Source organism: Ascaphus truei, chromosome 1, assembly GCF_040206685.1.
Source record: "Ascaphus truei isolate aAscTru1 chromosome 1, aAscTru1.hap1, whole genome shotgun sequence".
In the NCBI taxonomy this organism is placed as follows: domain Eukaryota; kingdom Metazoa; phylum Chordata; class Amphibia; order Anura; family Ascaphidae; genus Ascaphus; species Ascaphus truei.
The window spans coordinates 475,384,864-475,404,724 of NC_134483.1; the positions used below are offsets into that span (position 1 = coordinate 475,384,864).

Sequence of the window (19,861 nt, forward strand, 5' to 3'; positions counted from 1 at the left end):
ACACCCTGACTGACGCACGCACACACCCTGACTGACGCATGCACACACCCTGACTGACGCACGCACACACCCTGACTGACGCACGCACACACACTGACGCACGCACACACTGACTGACGCACGCACACACACACACACACTGACTGATTGACGCACTGACTGACACACACACATACATACTGACGCACGCACACAACCCCTCACAGCCGCATGCACACAACCCCTCACAGCCACACGCACACAGACTGACGCGCGCACACACACACACACACACACACACACTGACTGCTGCACACACACCCACTGACTGCTGCACACACACACACTGACGGCTGCACACACACACACACACACTGACACAAACAAACACACACACACACTGACTGACACACACACACACACACACACTGACTGACGCACGCGCGCACACCCCCACGCGCACACACAGACTGACGCGCGCGCGCGCGCACACACACAATGAATGGTACACACACACACACTGACACACACACACACGCATACACTGACACACACACACACACTGACACTGACACACACACACACACTGACACACACACACTGACACACACACACTGACACTCACACACACACACACACACACTGACTGACACACACTGACTGACACACACACACACACACACTGACTGACACACACACACTTACTGACGCGCGCGCGCGCACACCCCCACACCCACACACTGACTGAATGACTGACTGACTGCCGCACGCACACACTGACTGACTGAGGCACACACACACGCACACACTGACTGTGTGTGTGTGCGTCAGTCAGTGTGTGTGTGTGTTTGTGTTTCTGCGTCAGACTCACTGACGCGCGCGCACACACACTGACTGACTGACGCACACACAATGACTGACGCACACACACTGCATGAAGCTGTAAAGGAGGGAGGGGGGGAATTGGATTGATGTGAATGGGGGACAAACAGAGAGAGGGGGAGGGGTGAGGAGAGAGAGAGGAGCGGGAACATTACATCCCGGGCAACGCCGGGTCTCTCAGCTAGTATAAAATAAACGTAAAGAGAGGGTGCATACCATTCAATGATGGATACAAAAAAAGGAACAACAGGACAGTCACTCTTATACTCCCAGAAAGTGAATATATATATCATTTACGTGAATCACTATCCGTATTTGAAGTGTGTGTATATAAATATATATATACATACAAATGAGCATACAGTAATATTTCCATTTGCTATTTGCCTTGCTATGGAGGGTTTTTGTCACTTTTTTACTCACATAACTTCACATATACATACATATATAATATATATATATATATATATATATATATATATATATATATATATATATATATATATATATATATATATATATATATATGCAGTGGAAGTGTATTGTGTGTATTTACCTACACACTCACTCCACATTTCAGTAACATACATATACATCTAAATAATATTCACATATACACGTTTGCTATAAATGGAATTATTACAATTTTACATTATATACATGTGCAATGAATGGAATAAACACTGTAATAAGTTTGAAATCGCCTATCCGAGCTGCTATGCATGGCTGATCCCTTTTCTCCAGCTTCCTTGAATGTACTACTGTATGAGGAAGATCATGTGACCAAATGCTAGTGCACGTTTAGAGAGAGGGAGGGCAGTGCTGACAAAGGGGTGTGCCTGGGTTTGTGACAGGCCATGAAGGGGCAGTGCCTTAGCAAATGCTTGTTAAAATAGAATACAAGAAAATTGGTCTTTCAAAGTTGTTTTTTTAAAAACAGAAAATGCTAAAAGTATTATTTCTTACTACAGAACTGATTTATTAAAAAAACCACACATGCAGGATATAGACTGAACTGCAGCTTTAATGTAGAGCTAATCAGAGTGCTCAGTGCCTTACTGAGATGTTATACTGTACAAGGAATACAATTAGTAACAACTGCATAATGCAAAAAATAAGCAACATTGGGAAAACAGGGTGATTTTACAAAGCTATGGAAATGGTTTCTTGGAAAGGGGACTTTTCAGGCGGGCCTTGCACTGTTTTACCTCCATATTTTAAAACCAAGGTTCTTATTCAGTATGTAACACAGGAGGGTGAGGGACTAGGTGGTATGGTACCTTTTATTGGACCAACAAGTAGTCAATGTGTTACAAGCTTTTGAACCTCTCATACCCGAACATACCCGATGAAGGACCCTGAGAGGTTTGAAAGCTTGTAACATTTCAACTACTTGTTGATCCAATAAAAGGTGTCATAGCACCTACTCCCTCCCTCTCCTTTGTTACTACACAGAAGAAAGGACCAAAACGGCTACCCAACCTTCTCTGCTTATTCAATATGTTAACATCCCGCTTCTCTTTGTCAGGGGAGGCTCTGAGCTCAGTACGAGTGAATGAGGTGCAGACTTCTCCCTGACATAGAAAAGCAGCTTCCCAGCAGATTAAATAGAGGTCACAGAGAGGTCCTGTTAAGTCACCTGGGCTAGAATCACCAAGTGCAGTATAGCTATATAGATATCATCCATAAACATATATAAAAAATACTGTAAAGCTAAAACACAAAAGGCATTTTCTGTGGCTCACACATACAAGGGCTGTCTTCAGGATATTTCCCCGGTCTTCATCATAACCGCCAACATTGAGCACCACTGCTCTGGTTCCTGTTTGCATTGGTAGAGGGAAGGTTTTTTTTGGGGGGGTAGAGGATGTTAGGACAGCATTTAGAGTAGCTAAGGGCAAGAGTCAGACAGGAAAGGAATATCGCTATTTGCTAAATACCCTTTTGCTAATGTATATTAAACTATCTTTAGCAGTTCCTCTCCCCACCACACATCAATTGGTAGATACGGTAGATCTTCTAAATCCAGTTCCCAAGAGGAACTTCAGCATTTTATGTTTTCCTGTAAATTATTTAGTGTATTATTTAATTACCAAAACATCTTTGGTCATCAATTTCCTTCTCTTTGTAGTGTCACTTTACTAATTTTACAGTCTTAATACATTAAGCGTTTCAGAAAATAAGTAGCAATGGGACCCCTGGATTATTGCTTCATAGTCACTTTTTAAATGTATTTAATATACTGTAGTAACTGTTATTAAGGGTTTACAGGTAAAGGAAAATAAATGCTGTTAATGGATTACGAGGTTGAAAGTAAATATAAAAAGGTAAAATGTGGATGTACATCTAAGTCCCATTAACCTTAAAATACAGCAAATAAAACTATCACTTGTGAGCATATTCACGTCTCAGACAGATCTGTAACCCGGCCTTTCCCCATTATCTCCTAGCATACAGTGCTTCCACTGCAGCCAGGGATTCTGGGAAATGACATGGAAATGAGCACACACAGTATCACTATTTGATTCGTATCCACTTTAAATGAGCAGTACTAGCCGTCAAATTATTATTTTTTTACAAATATAGAATTGAAGCAGGGGGTCTCCAGAGATGAACCCCACTAATTTCAGCTTCGGGGACCCCCTATTTCCAGAGATGTTTCCCTCCGAAGTAGGTGCCGGTAGCTGCTCCGGCTCAGCAAGCAGTGCTTTCAGGTTTGAAGCTCCCACGTCACATGGGCCAAAAGGAAGCCGCACCGATGACGTCACAGCTTCCTATTGGCCCACAGGCCGAGGAATATCTGAACAGCGGACATATTGTGAACCCTGGTAGCCAAGCACAGCTGCTACCGGCACCTAATTCACAGGTATCTCCGGAAGTAGGGGGTCCCCAGAGCTGAGATTAATTGTGTTCAGCTCCAGAGAACCCTGCTTAAACTATATATATATTGCAAAAAAAGCCACCGCCTTGGATTGCCTCTTTAACATGGAGCCCTATAAGCTTATGCCAGCCGTATAAATATAAAAATGTGTCGCCAAACAATTCATAGAGGGCATTCAGTTATTTGACCCCCTTAGTTAGTACACACTAGAGACAGTGGCGTAGCTAGACATGTGCGGGCCCCCAGGCAAAAAAATTCAGGGCCCCCTCATATCTCTCTCTCTTTGCATCTCTGCTCTCTCTCTCATGTCTTTCTTTTCCCTCTTATATATTTTTCTCTTGTACTTCATTTTCTCTCTTACTTCCTGTATCCTTTCCTTTTCATGTCTGTTTTTACCCCTGTGATTTAACCCTTCCCCTCACTCACCTTTCACAGCCTGTCTCTCAGGCTGCAGCTCCAGCCCCACGCTGCACTACTTGAGGCCCCGCCCCTGAACTAGGCCCCACCCACCTCTGAAGGCTCTGCAGAGGAAGGTATTTCCCTCTGTGCTTCCTACTGCATGTCAGGGCCCCGCCCCCTGACCTGGGCCCATCCACCTGCAGAGGAAGGAATTTCCCTCTGTGCTTTCTTCCCGCATCTCAGGGCCCCGCCCCCTGACCTGGGCCCATCCACCTGCAGAGGAAGGTATTTCCCTCTGTGCTTCCTACTGCATGTCAGGGCCCCGCCCCCTGACCCCGCCCACCTGCAGAGGAAGGGATTTCCCTCTGTGCTTCCTACTGCATGTCAGGGCCCCGCCCCCTGACCCAGGCCCCGCCCACCTGCAGAGGAAGGTATTTCCCTCTGTGCTTCCTACTGCATGTCAGGGCCCCGCCCCCTGACCTGGGCCCATCCACCTGCAGAGGAAGGTATTTCCCTCTGTGCTTCCTACTGCATGTCAGGGCCCCGCCCCCTGACCTGGGCCCATCCACCTGCAGAGGAAGGTATTTCCCTCTGTGCTTCCTACTGCATGTCAGGGCCCCGCCCCCTGACCTGGGCCCATCCACCTGCAGAGGAAGGTATTTCCCTCTGTGCTTCCTACTGCATGTCAGGGCCCCGCCCCCTGACCCAGGCCCCGCCCACCTGCAGAGGAAGGTATTTCCCTTTGTGCTTCCTACTGCATGTCAGGGCCCCGCCCCCTGACCCAGGCCCCGCCCACCTGCAGAGGAAGGGATTTCCCTTTGTGCTTCCTACTGCATGTCAGGGCCCCGCCCCCTGACCCAGGCCCCGCCCACCTGCAGAGGAAGGGATTTCCCTCTGTGCTTCCTACTGCATGTCAGGGCCCCGCCCCCTGACCTGGGCCCGCCCACCTGCAGAGGAAGGAATTTCCCTCTGTGCTTCCTACTGCATGTCAGGGCCCCGCCCCCTGACCCAGGCCCCGCCCACCTGCAGAGGAAGGTATTTCCCTCTGTGCTTCCTACTGCATGTCAGGGCCCCGCCCCCTGACCAGGCCCCGCCCACCTGCAGAGGAAGGAATTTCCCTCTGTGCTTCCTACTGCATGTCAGGGCCCCGCCCCCTGACCCAGGCCCCGCCCACCTGCAGAGGAAGGGATTTCCCTCTGTGCTTCCTACTGCATGTCAGGGCCCCGCCCCCTGACCTGGGCCCGCCCACCTGCAGAGGAAGGTATTTCCCTCTGTGCTTCCTACTGCATGTCAGGGCCCCGCCCCCTGACCAGGCCCCGCCCACCTGCAGAGGAAGGAATTTCCCTCTGTGCTTCCTACTGCATGTCAGGGCCCCGCCCCCTGACCAGGCCCCGCCCACCTGCAGAGGAAGGAATTTCCCTCTGTGCTTCCTACTGCATGTCAGGGCCCCGCCCCCTGACCCAGCCCACCTGCAGAGGAAGTAATTTCCCTCTGTGCTTCCTACTGCATGTCAAGGCCCCGCCCCCTTACCCAGGCCCCGCCCACCTGCAGAGGAAGGTATTTCCCTCTGTGCTTCCTACTGCATGTCAAGGCCCCGCCCCCTTACCCAGGCCCCGCCCACCTGCAGAGGAAGGTATTTCCCTCTGTGCTTCCTACTGCATGTCAGGGCCCCGCCCCCTGACCTGGGCCCATCCACCTGCAGAGGAAGGAATTTCCCTCTGTGCTTCCTACTGCATGTCAGGGCCGCAAAGTGCCGCTGACAGGGGGGAGGGGAGATTGGGCCCCCGGGCTTTGCCCCGGCTATAGCTACGCCCCTGACTAGAGGTCATTGTGACTTAGATTTCCATGTTAATACAAAGCACTCCCAGGCTTAGCTACTGGAATCTCACCCCTTCAGGCACTTACAAAGTAAAACACAATCACGTCACCAGCCACTGACAGATAACTGGAGTGCACATTACAAGGCGTGAATGTTTGAGGAATGTCAGCTATCCAATTGCTGAAAGGGGCCTATCTCTACTGGGAGCTGGAACATATTTCTTGTGCTCTGAGCTGACATCCTCTAGTGATGCTTCTCTTGTCAGTTTTCAATTAATCCTGTGATTACCAGGGAGAAACCGAGCGAGGATGTTGCCTGCAAACCAACACGTTTAAGAGACACCCGGTGCCTGTGAATTACTTGAAGAAGCAATCTGATTTTATTTATTTTTTGTTCCCCACTGAACCAGGTTATGAACGAATCACCTGGATGCTGAGGGACATGTTCCCTGGCAGAACCCCTGGTTTTAGAAAGTTTTTCACATAATGGAGAGTTTTGGCGTTTGGGTTCCACGCAGAATGATATACAGAGGCTCCTGGCAGCCAGGGGCTGTGATCAGGATCTGGTTAAGTTGGGATGGAAAGGGAAAATCGTATCTCTTGTTCTTTGGGAACAAGCACTTTTGTGCAGTGAGGGTCGGAAGGAAGTCATTGTATCAGTAGAAAGAAAATCATTTCTTAGCATAGATCCATTTTTTCTTTCATATTTCCTTTTTCAGCAGCATCTGTAATGAAGTTGCTTACGTTTGATTCAAATTGTTACACCCCTCCACCTAGACCTATCAGAGTTTATTGATACTAAAGACATACAAAATAATGAGAAAAGATGCAGCATTTCGATGCATCTTTTTCCAATGTGTTTGTTGCTTAACTAGACCTATTGACACTCCTGAAATCTCAGGCTGGAACAAACAGGGCAATAATGCATTGAGATATAGAGGCTAAAAGACACACAATAGAAAATGTTTCTTCTATCATGATTTCAACACCCAAATTCTCATGATACATATGCCAGGCTTCACTAAACCTCCGATAGGGGTTAATGCAACGTGATCCTGCGGGAACTGCCATTGACTTGACTGACAGCTAACACTAGATGGCGCTAAAATAACCGGTATTGGATGTTAATGAGTCTCCCCATAGTCCACACAATGTTTAGGTCCATGTATAAATCAACAAAGATTCGGAATCAATCCTAATTGATATTCTTATATGGTGCTATATAGTCTTAGTCTGAGGAGTTTACAATTGAATGTTCCAGGCGCAGTGACTCAGTGTTTTCCAGCACCACAGCTGTATCCCCAGAGGTTCTTGAGGAACATGTGTTAGATATGTGGGCAGACCCTTGAAGTGTTTTTTTCCCCCCGCCTTTGCTAAGATGAGACGTTAGATTCAGAGTGGGCAACTCCAGTCTTCAAGGGCCGCCACGAAGTCCGGTTTTCAGGACATCCCTGCTACAGGCCTGAGCCACTGATTGAGCCACATGTGCTGAAGCAGGGATATCCTGAAAACCTGACCTCTTGGTGGTTCTTGATGACTGGGGTTGCCCACCCCAGCCTTAGATGGTTACATTTCTCTTCTGACCTTTTTTATCTAAATGTCCACCTTCCTAGAGACATAAACACATTTCCCCTTAATCCCTACTGAAAACATGCAGGCGCTTATGATCTCCCATCCACCATCAGCTGATTGCTGGAAGGGCACCAGTGCTCCAAATTGATTCCAATAACACAAACTGCATATTGGATATGTTCATGTTTTTCACAGCTCTTGTATCCACAGCAGGATTACGATTATAATCAGTGCTCCTGCACAGATTCATTTTGCTTGCTTTCAAAGCCACGACTAAATGCACAGATTCATTGTCTGTTTTTTAAGTCCATACTAACTTTTCCATCTCCTGTCATTTGTTTTTGGTAAGTACTGTGCCTTGTAATAGTGCCGTGCGCTCTCCCCAATCTACGTCCCTTTCCATTGCTTGGGCTCCATTCTATTTTAGAATAAGTCATGTACAATATACTCTTCTGTGCTAAAGGTTGTAGCCCAGGCATACTGTAAGTGCAACCACTAAAACCACTGTAACCTATACACCATGGTAACTTCTTGAATGTTAGTTCAAATTGCCAGTAATAAGCATGATCTTGCTTTCAAAACAGGGGAGTCATTAGATTTTATACAGTGGCCTTGCTAACTAAACCCAACATTATATATATATATATATTACTGTATGCTCATTTGCATGTCAGACAGGTCTGCAACCCCGCCTTTCACCATTATCACCCAGCACACAGCACTTTCACTGCAGCAAGGGATTCTGGGAAATGACATGCAAATGAGCACACAGTGCCACCTTTTGCTTCAAAACCATTCAACATGGTTCCCCTATAGGCTTAAGCTTGCTGCATGGTCACAGCTTTGAGCACAGCCAGGGTTAAGATGCATAGCCAGTAAACCATGTTGAATGGTTTTGAAGCAAAACGTGGCACTGTGTGCTCATTTGCATGTCATTTCCCAGAATCCCTTGCTGCAGTGGAAGTGCTGTGTGCTGGGTGATAATGGTGAAAGGCGGGGTTGCAAACCTGTCCAAGACATGCAAATGAGCATACAGTAATATTTCCATTTGCTATATGCTTTGCTGTGGAGGGTTTTTGTCACTTTTTTTACCCACCATAACTTAACTAACTATATATTGTGATGCCGACAACACATTGCAGTCTCTTTTATTCCAAATGAGGCAGGAAACGCTGTATTTCTCTATACTTGGGGTTTATTTACAGGGATAAATAATACAAATAGGCTCACCGTCCCTTTAAGAAAACCAAATAAAATAAAATCCTATTCCTATTCAGGGAACTAACTGACTTCTCAGGCCCTTACTATCAGGGCCGCCAGCTAAGCCGGTTGTCAGCCGCAAAACATGTACATTCCATACAAAGTCTCTGCAGATAATAACAAAGCGCTTGCCTTATCTTTAGTCTTTTAAGGTCCTCTGCAACCAGACGTCACTGCTTCAGCATGGCTCTCTCAGCAGTGTCTCTCACTCTCTGCAAGCTTCTTTAACCAGCTCCTGGTAGCTGGGGAGCTCCTCTGTCTTCCCCCTTCTCTGGGGAAAAACTGTCTCTCAGTGCCTTGCTGCTTCCTTGTTTTTCAGGAGTTCAGCCAACGCTGATTAATTAGATTTCAGGTGTTCTTGACAACTCCAGGGAGGATTAACTCTTTCCAGCACCTAGATGCCAGTGCTGGTATCACAATATGTAAATATATATATATATATATATATATATATATATATATATATATATATATATATATATATATATATATGTGTATAAAAAAATGTTTTATTGCTAAATATTATTTATGCATCTGATTACAGATGGCAGCCATTGTGAATAGAATATTGTATGCATTGTACCATTTTTCCCGCAGTATAGGAATTGATGGAAAACAAATATTTCAAAAACTGAACTGGCAATTTCCCAGTAATATGCTAGAGAGCCATTCAGAGTGTAACTTTACAGACGGTGCTAATTTTGCTCCGGACAGCTTCCGCCAGTGCAAGTTTTAAATGAGAGGTTTAGAAATCTGAGCTGGCCTTTCTATTTCTCATGGAGAATGGCTGCAAACTTCATCCACTCCGCTTCCAAATCGCCCTCCCCCATACTAAAACCAGCCACATCTGTGGACATATGCCATTCTCACTTACATTTAAAAACCTTACGAACAATTTTACACCTATGGCAGCCATTAGGATTTAGAGCCGATGTGTAAAAGCAGTACAAAGTGTGCCCTTTCTGCTTTTTTTTTTAAATGCCAGGGCTTTTATCCACTAAGAAAATTTGAAAAATGAACCACTTTGGTGCCAAAGAGCTAGTAACGCCCTGCTCTGCATTGGCCTTCTGGCAGCAAAGAGGTTAATGGGAGATTCGGTCAGTGTTGGCATTGAGTGGTTGCACCCAAGAATTTAAGGCGCTGTTGATCCTTAACTCATCCTGTGTAATATATGCTAACAACATTGTCTTGTGTTTTTGTTTTCTTTTTTTTTATCAATGTCCTCCCTCCCCTGTGAATAATTGTATATCTAGAAACAGCCATGGAGTGATTTTGCTGTTCTGAATGGGGGAAAGATTAATGTTGACATTTGGAAGGCAAGTATTCTGGTCAGAACATTTCATGGTGTCTCCCTTATGTGTGTGTGCATGGCACTGGCTGGGTTATCTTCACAGTTATCATCCATAGACCAGGCGAAAAAAGAACGAGGGTACCACAAGGGGCAATCTCTCTGGCCAATGACCATAGTCTTTTTTTTTCTTCTGACCTCTCTGACTTTGTAACCCAACTTGGTCAATTATTCAATTAGAATGACATGCTTGATCCATATGAATAGATGAACACACAGGCATAAAGTGCATGCTTTTTTCTTTTAACCAAATTCCTCTCTATGCTTCTTTGCAGGGAGGGAAAACATTTTGGCCCATATTTACTAAGCATTGCTATTCCAAGGCACCTTCTAGTGCCAAAAGACACCTTATGGCTCTTCAGGTTAATGTGCCATCAGATGTCTTCCGGCACCAGAAGATATCTTATGGTGTAGCGCCACTTAGTAAATATGGCCGATTGTCTTTTGCTCCGTTCATACTGTGCACTACATTACCGCCATGTCGTAATCGGAGATTTGTTTATCTTTAGGACTTGCACGCAGCCTCAGTGAACCCAGATCCGAGTCTAAAGGAGTTTGAAGGAGCAACATTACGCTACGCCTCTTTAAAGCTAAGGCAAGGTTCTTTCAGTGCTAAATACCAATTTCGGCCGGTAATATTGGCCATTCAGTGAGGTTCTCGGGCCCCCTTAGTCACACAGCTGGTGCTCTGCGCAGGGCATTCTCTCTTTCAGTCTGTTCTTGTGGATTCCCGTCTAACCACTGAATGGTAAAACCAGCTCTTTAGAGTGTTCCGTTAATTGGAGAAATGCAGTTTTATTAGCATTTTAGATGCACACACATTTTCTATGTTATCATTTATAACTGAGATTTTGATTTGCAACTTTTATACATTAGTCAGGGGTCTTTTTTTTTTCACGGCTTTTCTGTCAAAAGGATTTAACTTCCTCACGTCCAGGAATCCTTTTCCTTTTATAAAAGCGAGGTTCCAATAACCCTTTTAACCAATCCACTGCAATGCGTTGACTCCGGCAGGGAAGGGGTTAAAAAAGCAATCCGGACATTTTCTGTTTCTTTTAGGTTCCCAGGATTAAAATAATCTACTTAAAGAGCAAACTCCCCCAAATCACACCCCTTCGCATCATGCTCGACCAACCAAATACCAGTAGAGTCCAGTATTGCTGTTAGCAATTTTTCATGCGTATATGATATATGTTTTAGTTTTATTGTCCCAAGCGTCAGCGTAAAACTGTGCATAACCTTCTCCTTCTCAGAAATGGCCCTCATTCCGACGAAGACGACTCTTCCAGCATCAACAGTGACCCTGAGGCCAAGGTCAGTAAGATGGCTTCTGTTTCATATTTACATGCATCTCAACAAACAAATTATGCATGTTTGACTAGTTTAAAAAAAAAAGTGACATTAATTCAAGATCAAAAATGCTGTTCCTCAGACTGCCAGCTTTGCACAAGCAAAATGCATAACAAATTAGTGTAGGTGAATAATGATTACAGCTTCATACAGAATATCACATCATACTTCAGTGGGCAGCCGCATGCACACTGTGATATGGTATTCTGTGTGCTTAGCCTGTGTAAACTTTTGGGTAGTTCTAATGTGTGATAGCCATTATCTAATTATCTAATGTGTGATAGCCATTATCTAATTATCTAATGTGTGATAGCCATTATCGCTGGCTAATGGCAATAGAAGTAAAAAGTTTTGCGCTTGGCCCCGGAAACTTTTAATGTGTTTTCTGTTGTATCACAATCTTCACATTCAAAACTCCTGGAAATCACTTTGGGGGATTTCTGATTTATCATGGAACAATACATCTTGAAATCAATTCATTTCTTTTTCACCAATGTTACCCTGTGGGGGTAAAGGCCAACACAGCCAAGTAAGTGAAATGATGCTGGAATAAGCACACAGGAAACCTGCACAGAGGTTCAGATAGTATATAAAGCCTTTAAAGTATGATTGGGGAATGGAAAACTAGGCGTGCCACAAGCTGCCATCAGTTTCTTTGTGTCTGTGCTAACCTGCTCTTTCAGCCAGCAGAAGTAATAAGCTGAATTGTGAATTTCTAAGGACTTCTGTGCTCTACCAAATCAACCCGTTTTCATTATTGTAATTGTATTGCATTGTATATTTTCTTGTTCCACTAATCTTTATGGCTTCCACAGAATTCTGCTGCCACCTTGTGGCTAAAAGAAATCACTGAACCTTACACTAGTTTACCGTTCACCTGTAAGGGCTTTAGTCTATATACGCCATGCCAGCAGTGCTCAACTCCAGTCCTCAAGACCAACAGGTCAGCTTTTAAGGATATCCCTGCTTCAGCACAGGTGGCTCAGTCAATGACTGAAGTGATTGAGCCACCTTTGCTTAAGCAGTGATAGCCTTAAAACCTGACCTGTTGGTGGCCCTTGATGACTGGAGTTGGCCTCCCCTGGTATATAGTGTAACAGGAATTGTGTTCTCTGTCTCTCTCTCGCTTCCCCTGAAAAGCCTTTTATGCTACGATAACGTGACGCTTATGCTAAGAGGATGTATTGTGGCCGTTGTTTTTGCATATAATTAGCTTTGAGGACACGCGTAACCTCCGAAAAAATGATGTCCATTCCTGTTCTAGGTACCGTCACATTATTTCCCTGATGTTAAGCAAGGAAATCAAGTAAAATGAATTGCGTGTGAATGCCCTGCTGTAGTTTGTATAATTTAGTAGGGATTAGGGGCATTATTCTATATATTTAGAAGTGGCCGTTTTCAGACAAATATCCCCATTGAAGTTAAAGCGGCAATCCATTATTATTATTATTATTATTATTATTATTATTATTATTTTTTACACAGGATTGAAGCAGGGGGTCTCCGGAGCTGAACCCCATTAATTTCAGCTCTGGGTACTCCCTGTTTTCGGAGATACAGACCTCCGTAGGGGGTGCCGGTAGCTGCTCTTCTCGGCTAGCACGGTTCATGTAATGGTGGAGTTTCAAAGTTCACATATATATATATACACACACACACATATATATATATATATATATATACACACAGAGGGAGAGAGAGAGAGGACAAAGGATATAATGCTTCACAAAATAATTATTAGAATACAGTTAAATATGATACAATAATTGCATTAAATATATAAGCTCATAGTTTGGAGAGAGATTGCGGTTTTCAAGGTTTTCAAATAAAATGATACATAGAGATATATAAAATCATTATGCCCAGTCTTTTAATTTTAGAAAAAAAAATTGTATTGCCTCACATCGCATTCAATTTTTGGCTCAACTTGTAGTTTAATGAATAGGCCCCATAGTTATGATCAGCAGAAAACTGATTGACCCCGCTGCTTCCTTTACAGCATTGTCTGACAATGCAGGGTGTGAATACAGAATAGTACAGATAGAGCAAATCATCTCGGGCCTTTCTACTAAGCCAGTGTTTTTCAACCAGGTTCCCTGGACGTCCCTAAAGGGTTCCCTGCTATTTTCAGAAGATTTGAGAATTGTACCAAATACAGAAGAATTTATAATGCATCTGATCTCAGATGCGGTATTAGAGAGGGTTGGGGTTCCTTACAATGTATCTGATCCCAGACGTGCTATTAGAGAGGGTTGGGGTTCCTTACAATGCATCTGATCTCAGACGCGCTATTAGAGAGGGTTGGGGTTCCTTACAATGAATCTGATCTCAGACGCGCTATTAGAGAGGGTTGGGGTTCCTTTCAATGAATCTGATCTCAGACGCGCTATTAGAGAGGGTTGGGGTTCCTTACAATGAATCTGATCTCAGACGCGCTATTAGAGAGGGTTGGGGTTCCTTTCAATGAATCTGATCTCAGACGCGCTATTAGAGAGGGTTGTGGTTCCTTACAATGCATCTGATCTCAGACACACTATTAGAGAGGGTTGAGGTTCCTTACACTGAATCTGATCTCAGACGTGCTATTAGAGAGGGTTGGGGTTGCTTACAATGCATCTGATCTCAGACGCGCTATTAGAGAGGGTTGGGGTTCCTTACAATGCATCTGATTTCAGACATGCTATTAGAGAGGGTTGGGGTTCCTTACAATGCATCTGATCTCAGACGCGCTATTAGAGAGGGTTGGGGTTCCTTACAATGAATCTGATCTCAGACGCGCTATTAGAGAGGGTTGGGGTTCCTTTCAATGAATCTGATCTCAGACGCGCTATTAGAGAGGGTTGGGGTTCCTTACAATGCATCTGATCTCAGACACACTATTAGAGAGGGTTGAGGTTCCTTACACTGAATCTGATCTCAGACGTGCTATTAGAGAGGGTTGGGGTTGCTTACAATGCATCTGATCTCAGACGCGCTATTAGAGAGGGTTGGGGTTCCTTACAATGCATCTGATTTCAGACATGCTATTAGAGAGGGTTGGGGTTCCTTACAATGCATCTGATCTCAGACGCGATATTAGTGAGTGTTGGGGTTCCTTACAATGCATCTGACATAAGACACACTATTAGTGAGTGTTGGGGTTACTTACAATGCATTTGATCTCACATGCGCTATTAGAGAGGGTTGGGGTTCCTCAGAACTTCACAATATAATTACCACTGTACTGAACACTCAGAATGCCTGCTATTGTTACATTGAATTCAGTGCATTGCAGGCTCTACTGTTACTGAAATATCAAAGTGGTGTCAGAAAGAAGTAGAAATACACCTCCCAACCAAGAAATCAGCCATAACACTAAATATATTGGCTAAAACCTTCAGAGCTTGAAGCTCCAGCAAAGCAATATATTACGTACACCCTCTAGCAGGCAATTAAACGGACTCATCGTCAGCCTGTGGAGCTTACTGGTCCTGCACAGATCAATGTAAGGCACAGCAAACCATTTAGAGAAGTACAGGCTAGTGACTCCTCAGGTGATGGAGATCATTGAACTTATACTCCGGTTGATAAATGTATGAATATTTAAGTAGCTGCAGCAGTGTTTCATTTTTTTTAAACTTGTATTTTATTGCAGGATTTATAAAGGGGGCGAGGGGTTGGGCTACAGAAATAAGGAAGGGATTTTGGGAGGGATTCCACACACAATATTCAAATCAGCATTCACATGATTCTGGTATATATAGCAAAAATACCTATTGGGATTGAAGGCAATCAAACATTAATGTCATTTTTATTGCCACTTCTCTGGAGGTGGAGAGTTGGTTGTGGGAGGTCCTGGGGCACAGCCTGAATGTTACCATGGGTTGCCGAGCCCCTCCTGCTTTTTGCTTCTGTAAGTGGTGGTCAGTGGAGTTGCACTGATGTCCCAGGGCTGCTCAATTTCACCAAATACCATCATCAAGCAGCACAAACTAGGTTTGCCCCATATGAGCCTGAGAAAGCTGCTCGACTCTTAGACAGCCTCACGTTGTTCTTAGAAATGAGTGTGCTTCCAGAGAGCTCCCTATACTATATACTGCAGGTTCATCAGCCGTGGGCATCACCAACATATGTGACAAAGTGGTGACTTCTTCAATACTGTTTGGGGGGGGGGGGTATGCAAGTAATTGTAGTTTAAATTAAGCATCGCATCTTAAAGCCCTGATGAAGATCTCAAATGACACTGAAACATCAGCTACAGCAGTAATGTTTCTGGTTTACACGAGAGGGGACATATTGTTGGCACCTTTGGCAGCAAAGGGATTCTTTTTGATTTAGAGTCTACATTTTAGACACACTTGGATTCATATTCTACATTACATTTCACAATGCTTAGTGTTGCTGACCTTCCCGAGAATGAAAGGGTCAATACTGCTTATTTATTAAGAAAGATAGTGTTCCATATTCTAAATGCATAGAGCATAAAATAAAACACAGGACTGGATGCCTCTACGGGAACGGAGAAGACATCCTCGTGGATGCCCACATAGTGCAACAAGTAGCATTGGGTAGAAAACCGTTATTCGTAGGGCTAAAAATATATATTTGTATGCATAGGTGTACTACATTAAGGATATGTTATGGATAAACGTGATATTATTATTATCGTTTATTTGTAAAGCACCAACATATTCCGCAGCGTGGTACAAACAGGGTACAGAGTTATGTATATTAGATAGACAGAATTACATACTAAGGGCAAACAAGAACAAACAGCTTCTGTACGAAAGGTAATGAGGGCCCTGCTCTGTGAAGATGCAGAAAAGGCAGGCATAATATGCAGGCATACACCCGGTCTTCTTTGCACTCATTGTAATAATAACTATAGCATTATTTTGAAGTCTTATGATATGCGATACCTACATTTGCAAAACTTAGAACCCCAGAAATTACATAGCATATTGGATTGTGTAAAATGTGAAAATGGCACTATTTATTGACAAAATTGTTTTAAATGGCAGCTACTCTGCATTGTCCATTACGACCAACATGTATACTATGCTTAAAATCCTGCTAAAATTACTAGAAACAGGCAAAACTGCGTACAATCAGAACCTACAAAAACCTTACATGTATAGATTATAGATTGTTTTAGAATCAAAGCCCAAAAAACTATTTAGAACCAGAACCAGAACACCAGGTCACGGGCTCCTGTGTTCCTCGACATCTATTTTCATTTTTTCAGTTCTTCCTAATTCCTTATTGTTTTTTTGACTTAATACATATTGTAAGCATGTTTCATGCTTTATTATGCTATTGTAGAGACTTCCTGCGTATTTTTAGTTTTTAACATTATTGGTAACAATCCAAAACAAAACCCTGAAAAACGCTACGAACCAAAACTCTGCAAATGTTTAGAACCGAAAGACAAGTGGAAGTGACCACGCTTAACATGATTCTGCATTTATTTTCATTAGATGAGCATTTTCTTTGCCATCATTACAATTTTATGCTCTGTAACATTTTCATCATACTGAAATGTTTTCCTTGTGTTCAAAGAGCAAATTAGACATTTGAAAATTATTTATTAAAGCTGTAGTTCAAGCAATATCCTACGCGCGCGAGCGTGTGTGTGTGTGTGTGTGTGTGTGTGTGTGTGTGTGTGTGTGTGTGTGTGTGTGTGTGTGTGTGTGTGTGTGTGTGTGTGTGTGTGTGTGTTTTAATAAATCAGTTCTGTATTATGAGAAATACTTGTAGAATTAAAAAAAATTAACATTTTAATGTATTCTAATATACCAGAAATTTTTGTTCCTATAGCAACCATATACAAAGTCACATCCCCTTCCCCTTCTGAAACAGCTTCACCTTTTTGAGCCCTGCCCTCCCTAACAGTGAACCAATTGAATCTAGTGCGTGCTTGGTCACATGATCTTCCTCACATAACTTTGTCTGTCAGTGCAGCAGAAGATTACCCAAGATGCATTTAGTGAACCCTGAGCGAATCTTCAGCGATCCATTACAGGAGAACGGATCGATCAGCAACTTGGCTAATCACTTGTCAGTGTATAGATTGTATTGATGCACATACTGAATGAATGTTGTTTTTTTAAAACGACAGCTTGAACTGCAGCTTTAAGGAGCAGAATTCCCACTGTGCAACATGTTGGTCTCAGTATTTTGTACATAAATTGCTCTGGAAATAGAAAGTGGTGACGCTCAAAAATGACCACACGTTTGGCCATCACTTTTCACCACAATTACTGCTGCTCGGTAAGTCTGAGCCCACCGAATCTGCAACTAAAATCCATAAGGTCACTGAGCTTACTGTACTTATAACGAAAAACAATAACTGAAAAAAACATTTCTTCAGTAGGCAGCAATGTGTCTGCACAGTATGGGCTCTATGTATGTGTTGACGGAGTTTCGACCACATTTTGCATTTTTTTCTGTTTATAACACGACATATTTACCGTATAAGTGTTTTTCTACTGCTTTAACATTTCACGCACGGTGCGCTAATATTTGGCGCAAACATTTAAGGGGACAGAGAAAACCAACGCTGAAACCCGTCAAGAAAAGTAACGCAAATTTTCTTTAACACATAGACCTGCGTCAATATGCAAATGTAACTCCGCCCTAAAACCCCCTCCTCGCAGACATATGTGAAAATGTACATTAATACGCAGGCGCTGCCCAGCGCAGGTATATTTGAGTGCGAGTTGCACCAATATAACGACTTTGCGACAGAATTTGCCCTTTGAGTACATAGCGCCCGATATACTGTATATTAGACTTCCTTTTTTACTTTGACTTTATTATTCTTATCCTTATTGCATAATCAATGATGTAACATCATCTGTTACTAACTTATCCTCGAATAAAACCATGCAGAGTAACATTTGTGGCGCGCCTTAAATAGAACCACCATTTGTTTGTGTTGCCTTTGGGTGTTACAAAGAGGGTTCTTGATCTCTACTAGAAATGCTTAGTTAGGAGACTGGACAATGAAGGGAATACTTGGGTGAGTGCTTTCATTTATTTTTAGATTTTAGGAAAGGTGTGTAGCGGGGTTTCCCCCACCTTCTGGGAGATTCCCCGGCTCCCAGGTATGTGTGCTGCTACATACCTGTTGCTCACAGAAGATCTTAGATCCCGCTGATGATGTTGGTGAAACAGGACAGGCTTTAGGGGTGATATCTGGTTCCCCGTCATTCTTTAATCAGCGCCTCCATCTGCCGCAGGCTCCAGGAGAGCTGCAGGCAGTCCCTGTGGAAGAACTCCCTCATACTCCCCCTGACAGACTGCAAACTCAGGCAGGAATATATTTATAACAGGACTAGCTGAGAGCCCCGGCGTTGCCCGGGATGTTTGTGGTGTGGGGGTGGCATTTGGGTGGGGAGTGGTCCACGCGGGCCATGGCGGTGTGCGGTGGTATTGCTGCTGTGGCTGTACTGATGGTGATTGTATCGGTGTGCTGATTTGGGAGGGTTTCTTGCTGATGTGGGTGTGCCGATGGGGGAGGTGCGAAGGTGCCAATGTGTGGGCGCTGATGGTGTTGATGGGCGCTGGGAATGGTGGGGAGCCGAGTCTACGTGCGCGTGCGTGTCTACGTGCGCGTGCGTGTCTACGCGCGTCTGCGTGCGTTTACGTGTGCCTGTGTGTATACGTGTGTCTACGTGTGTATGTATACGTGTGTGTACACGTGTGTGTACGTGTGTGTGTGTACACGTGTGTGTGTGTACGCGCGTGTGTGTGTACGCGCGTGTGTGTCTACGCGTGTGTGTATACGCGCGTGTGTGTGTCTACATGTGTGTGTGTATACGTGTGTGTATACGTGTGTGTGTGTGTATACGTGTGTGTATACGTGTGTGTGTGTGTGTGTATACGTGTGTGTATACGTGTGTGTGTGTATACGTGTGTGTGTATACGTGTGTCTGTGTGTGTGTATACGTGTGTGTGTGTGTATACGTGTGTGTGTGTGTATGCGTGTGTGTATGCGTGTGTGTGTGTGTATACGTGTGTGTGTGTGTATACGTGTGTCTGTGTGTATACGTGTGTCTGTGTGTATACGTGTGTCTGTGTGTATACGTGTGTCTGTGTGTATACGTGTGTCTGTGTGTATACGTGTGTCTGTGTGTATACGTGTGTCTGTGTGTATACGTGTGTCTGTGTGTATACGTGTGTCTGTGTGTATACGTGTCTGTGTGTGTATATACACGTGTCTGTGTGTGTATATACGTGTGTCTGTGTGTATACGTGTGTCTGTGTTTATACGTGTGTCTGTATAGGTGTCTGTATAGGTGTGTGTGTGTGTGTGTGTGTGTGTGTGTCTACGTGTGTGTGTGTGTGTGTGTGTGTCTGTGGGGGGGGGTGAAGGGCATGACCGGGGGGGG

The 19,861-nt window shown here is 44.1% G+C and overlaps 1 protein-coding gene across 15 annotated transcripts in view; it reads left to right on the forward strand.

The window, feature by feature from the left end:
- APBB2 (amyloid beta precursor protein binding family B member 2) overlaps positions 1-19,861 on the forward strand; it is a 457,842-nt gene that overhangs the window by 309,402 nt on the left and 128,579 nt on the right. For 11 of the 15 annotated variants that reach the window (XM_075567343.1, XM_075567401.1, XM_075567410.1 and 8 more), the window contains 3 exons: positions 10,045-10,107; positions 10,649-10,734; positions 11,393-11,453. In XM_075567343.1, the coding sequence (XP_075423458.1) occupies positions 10,045-10,107; positions 10,649-10,734; positions 11,393-11,453 (210 nt within the window). The remainder of the gene's footprint in view (positions 1-10,044; positions 10,108-10,648; positions 10,735-11,392; positions 11,454-19,861) is intronic. The other 4 variants (XM_075567440.1, XM_075567451.1, XM_075567461.1 and 1 more) reach the window with 1 other exon arrangement.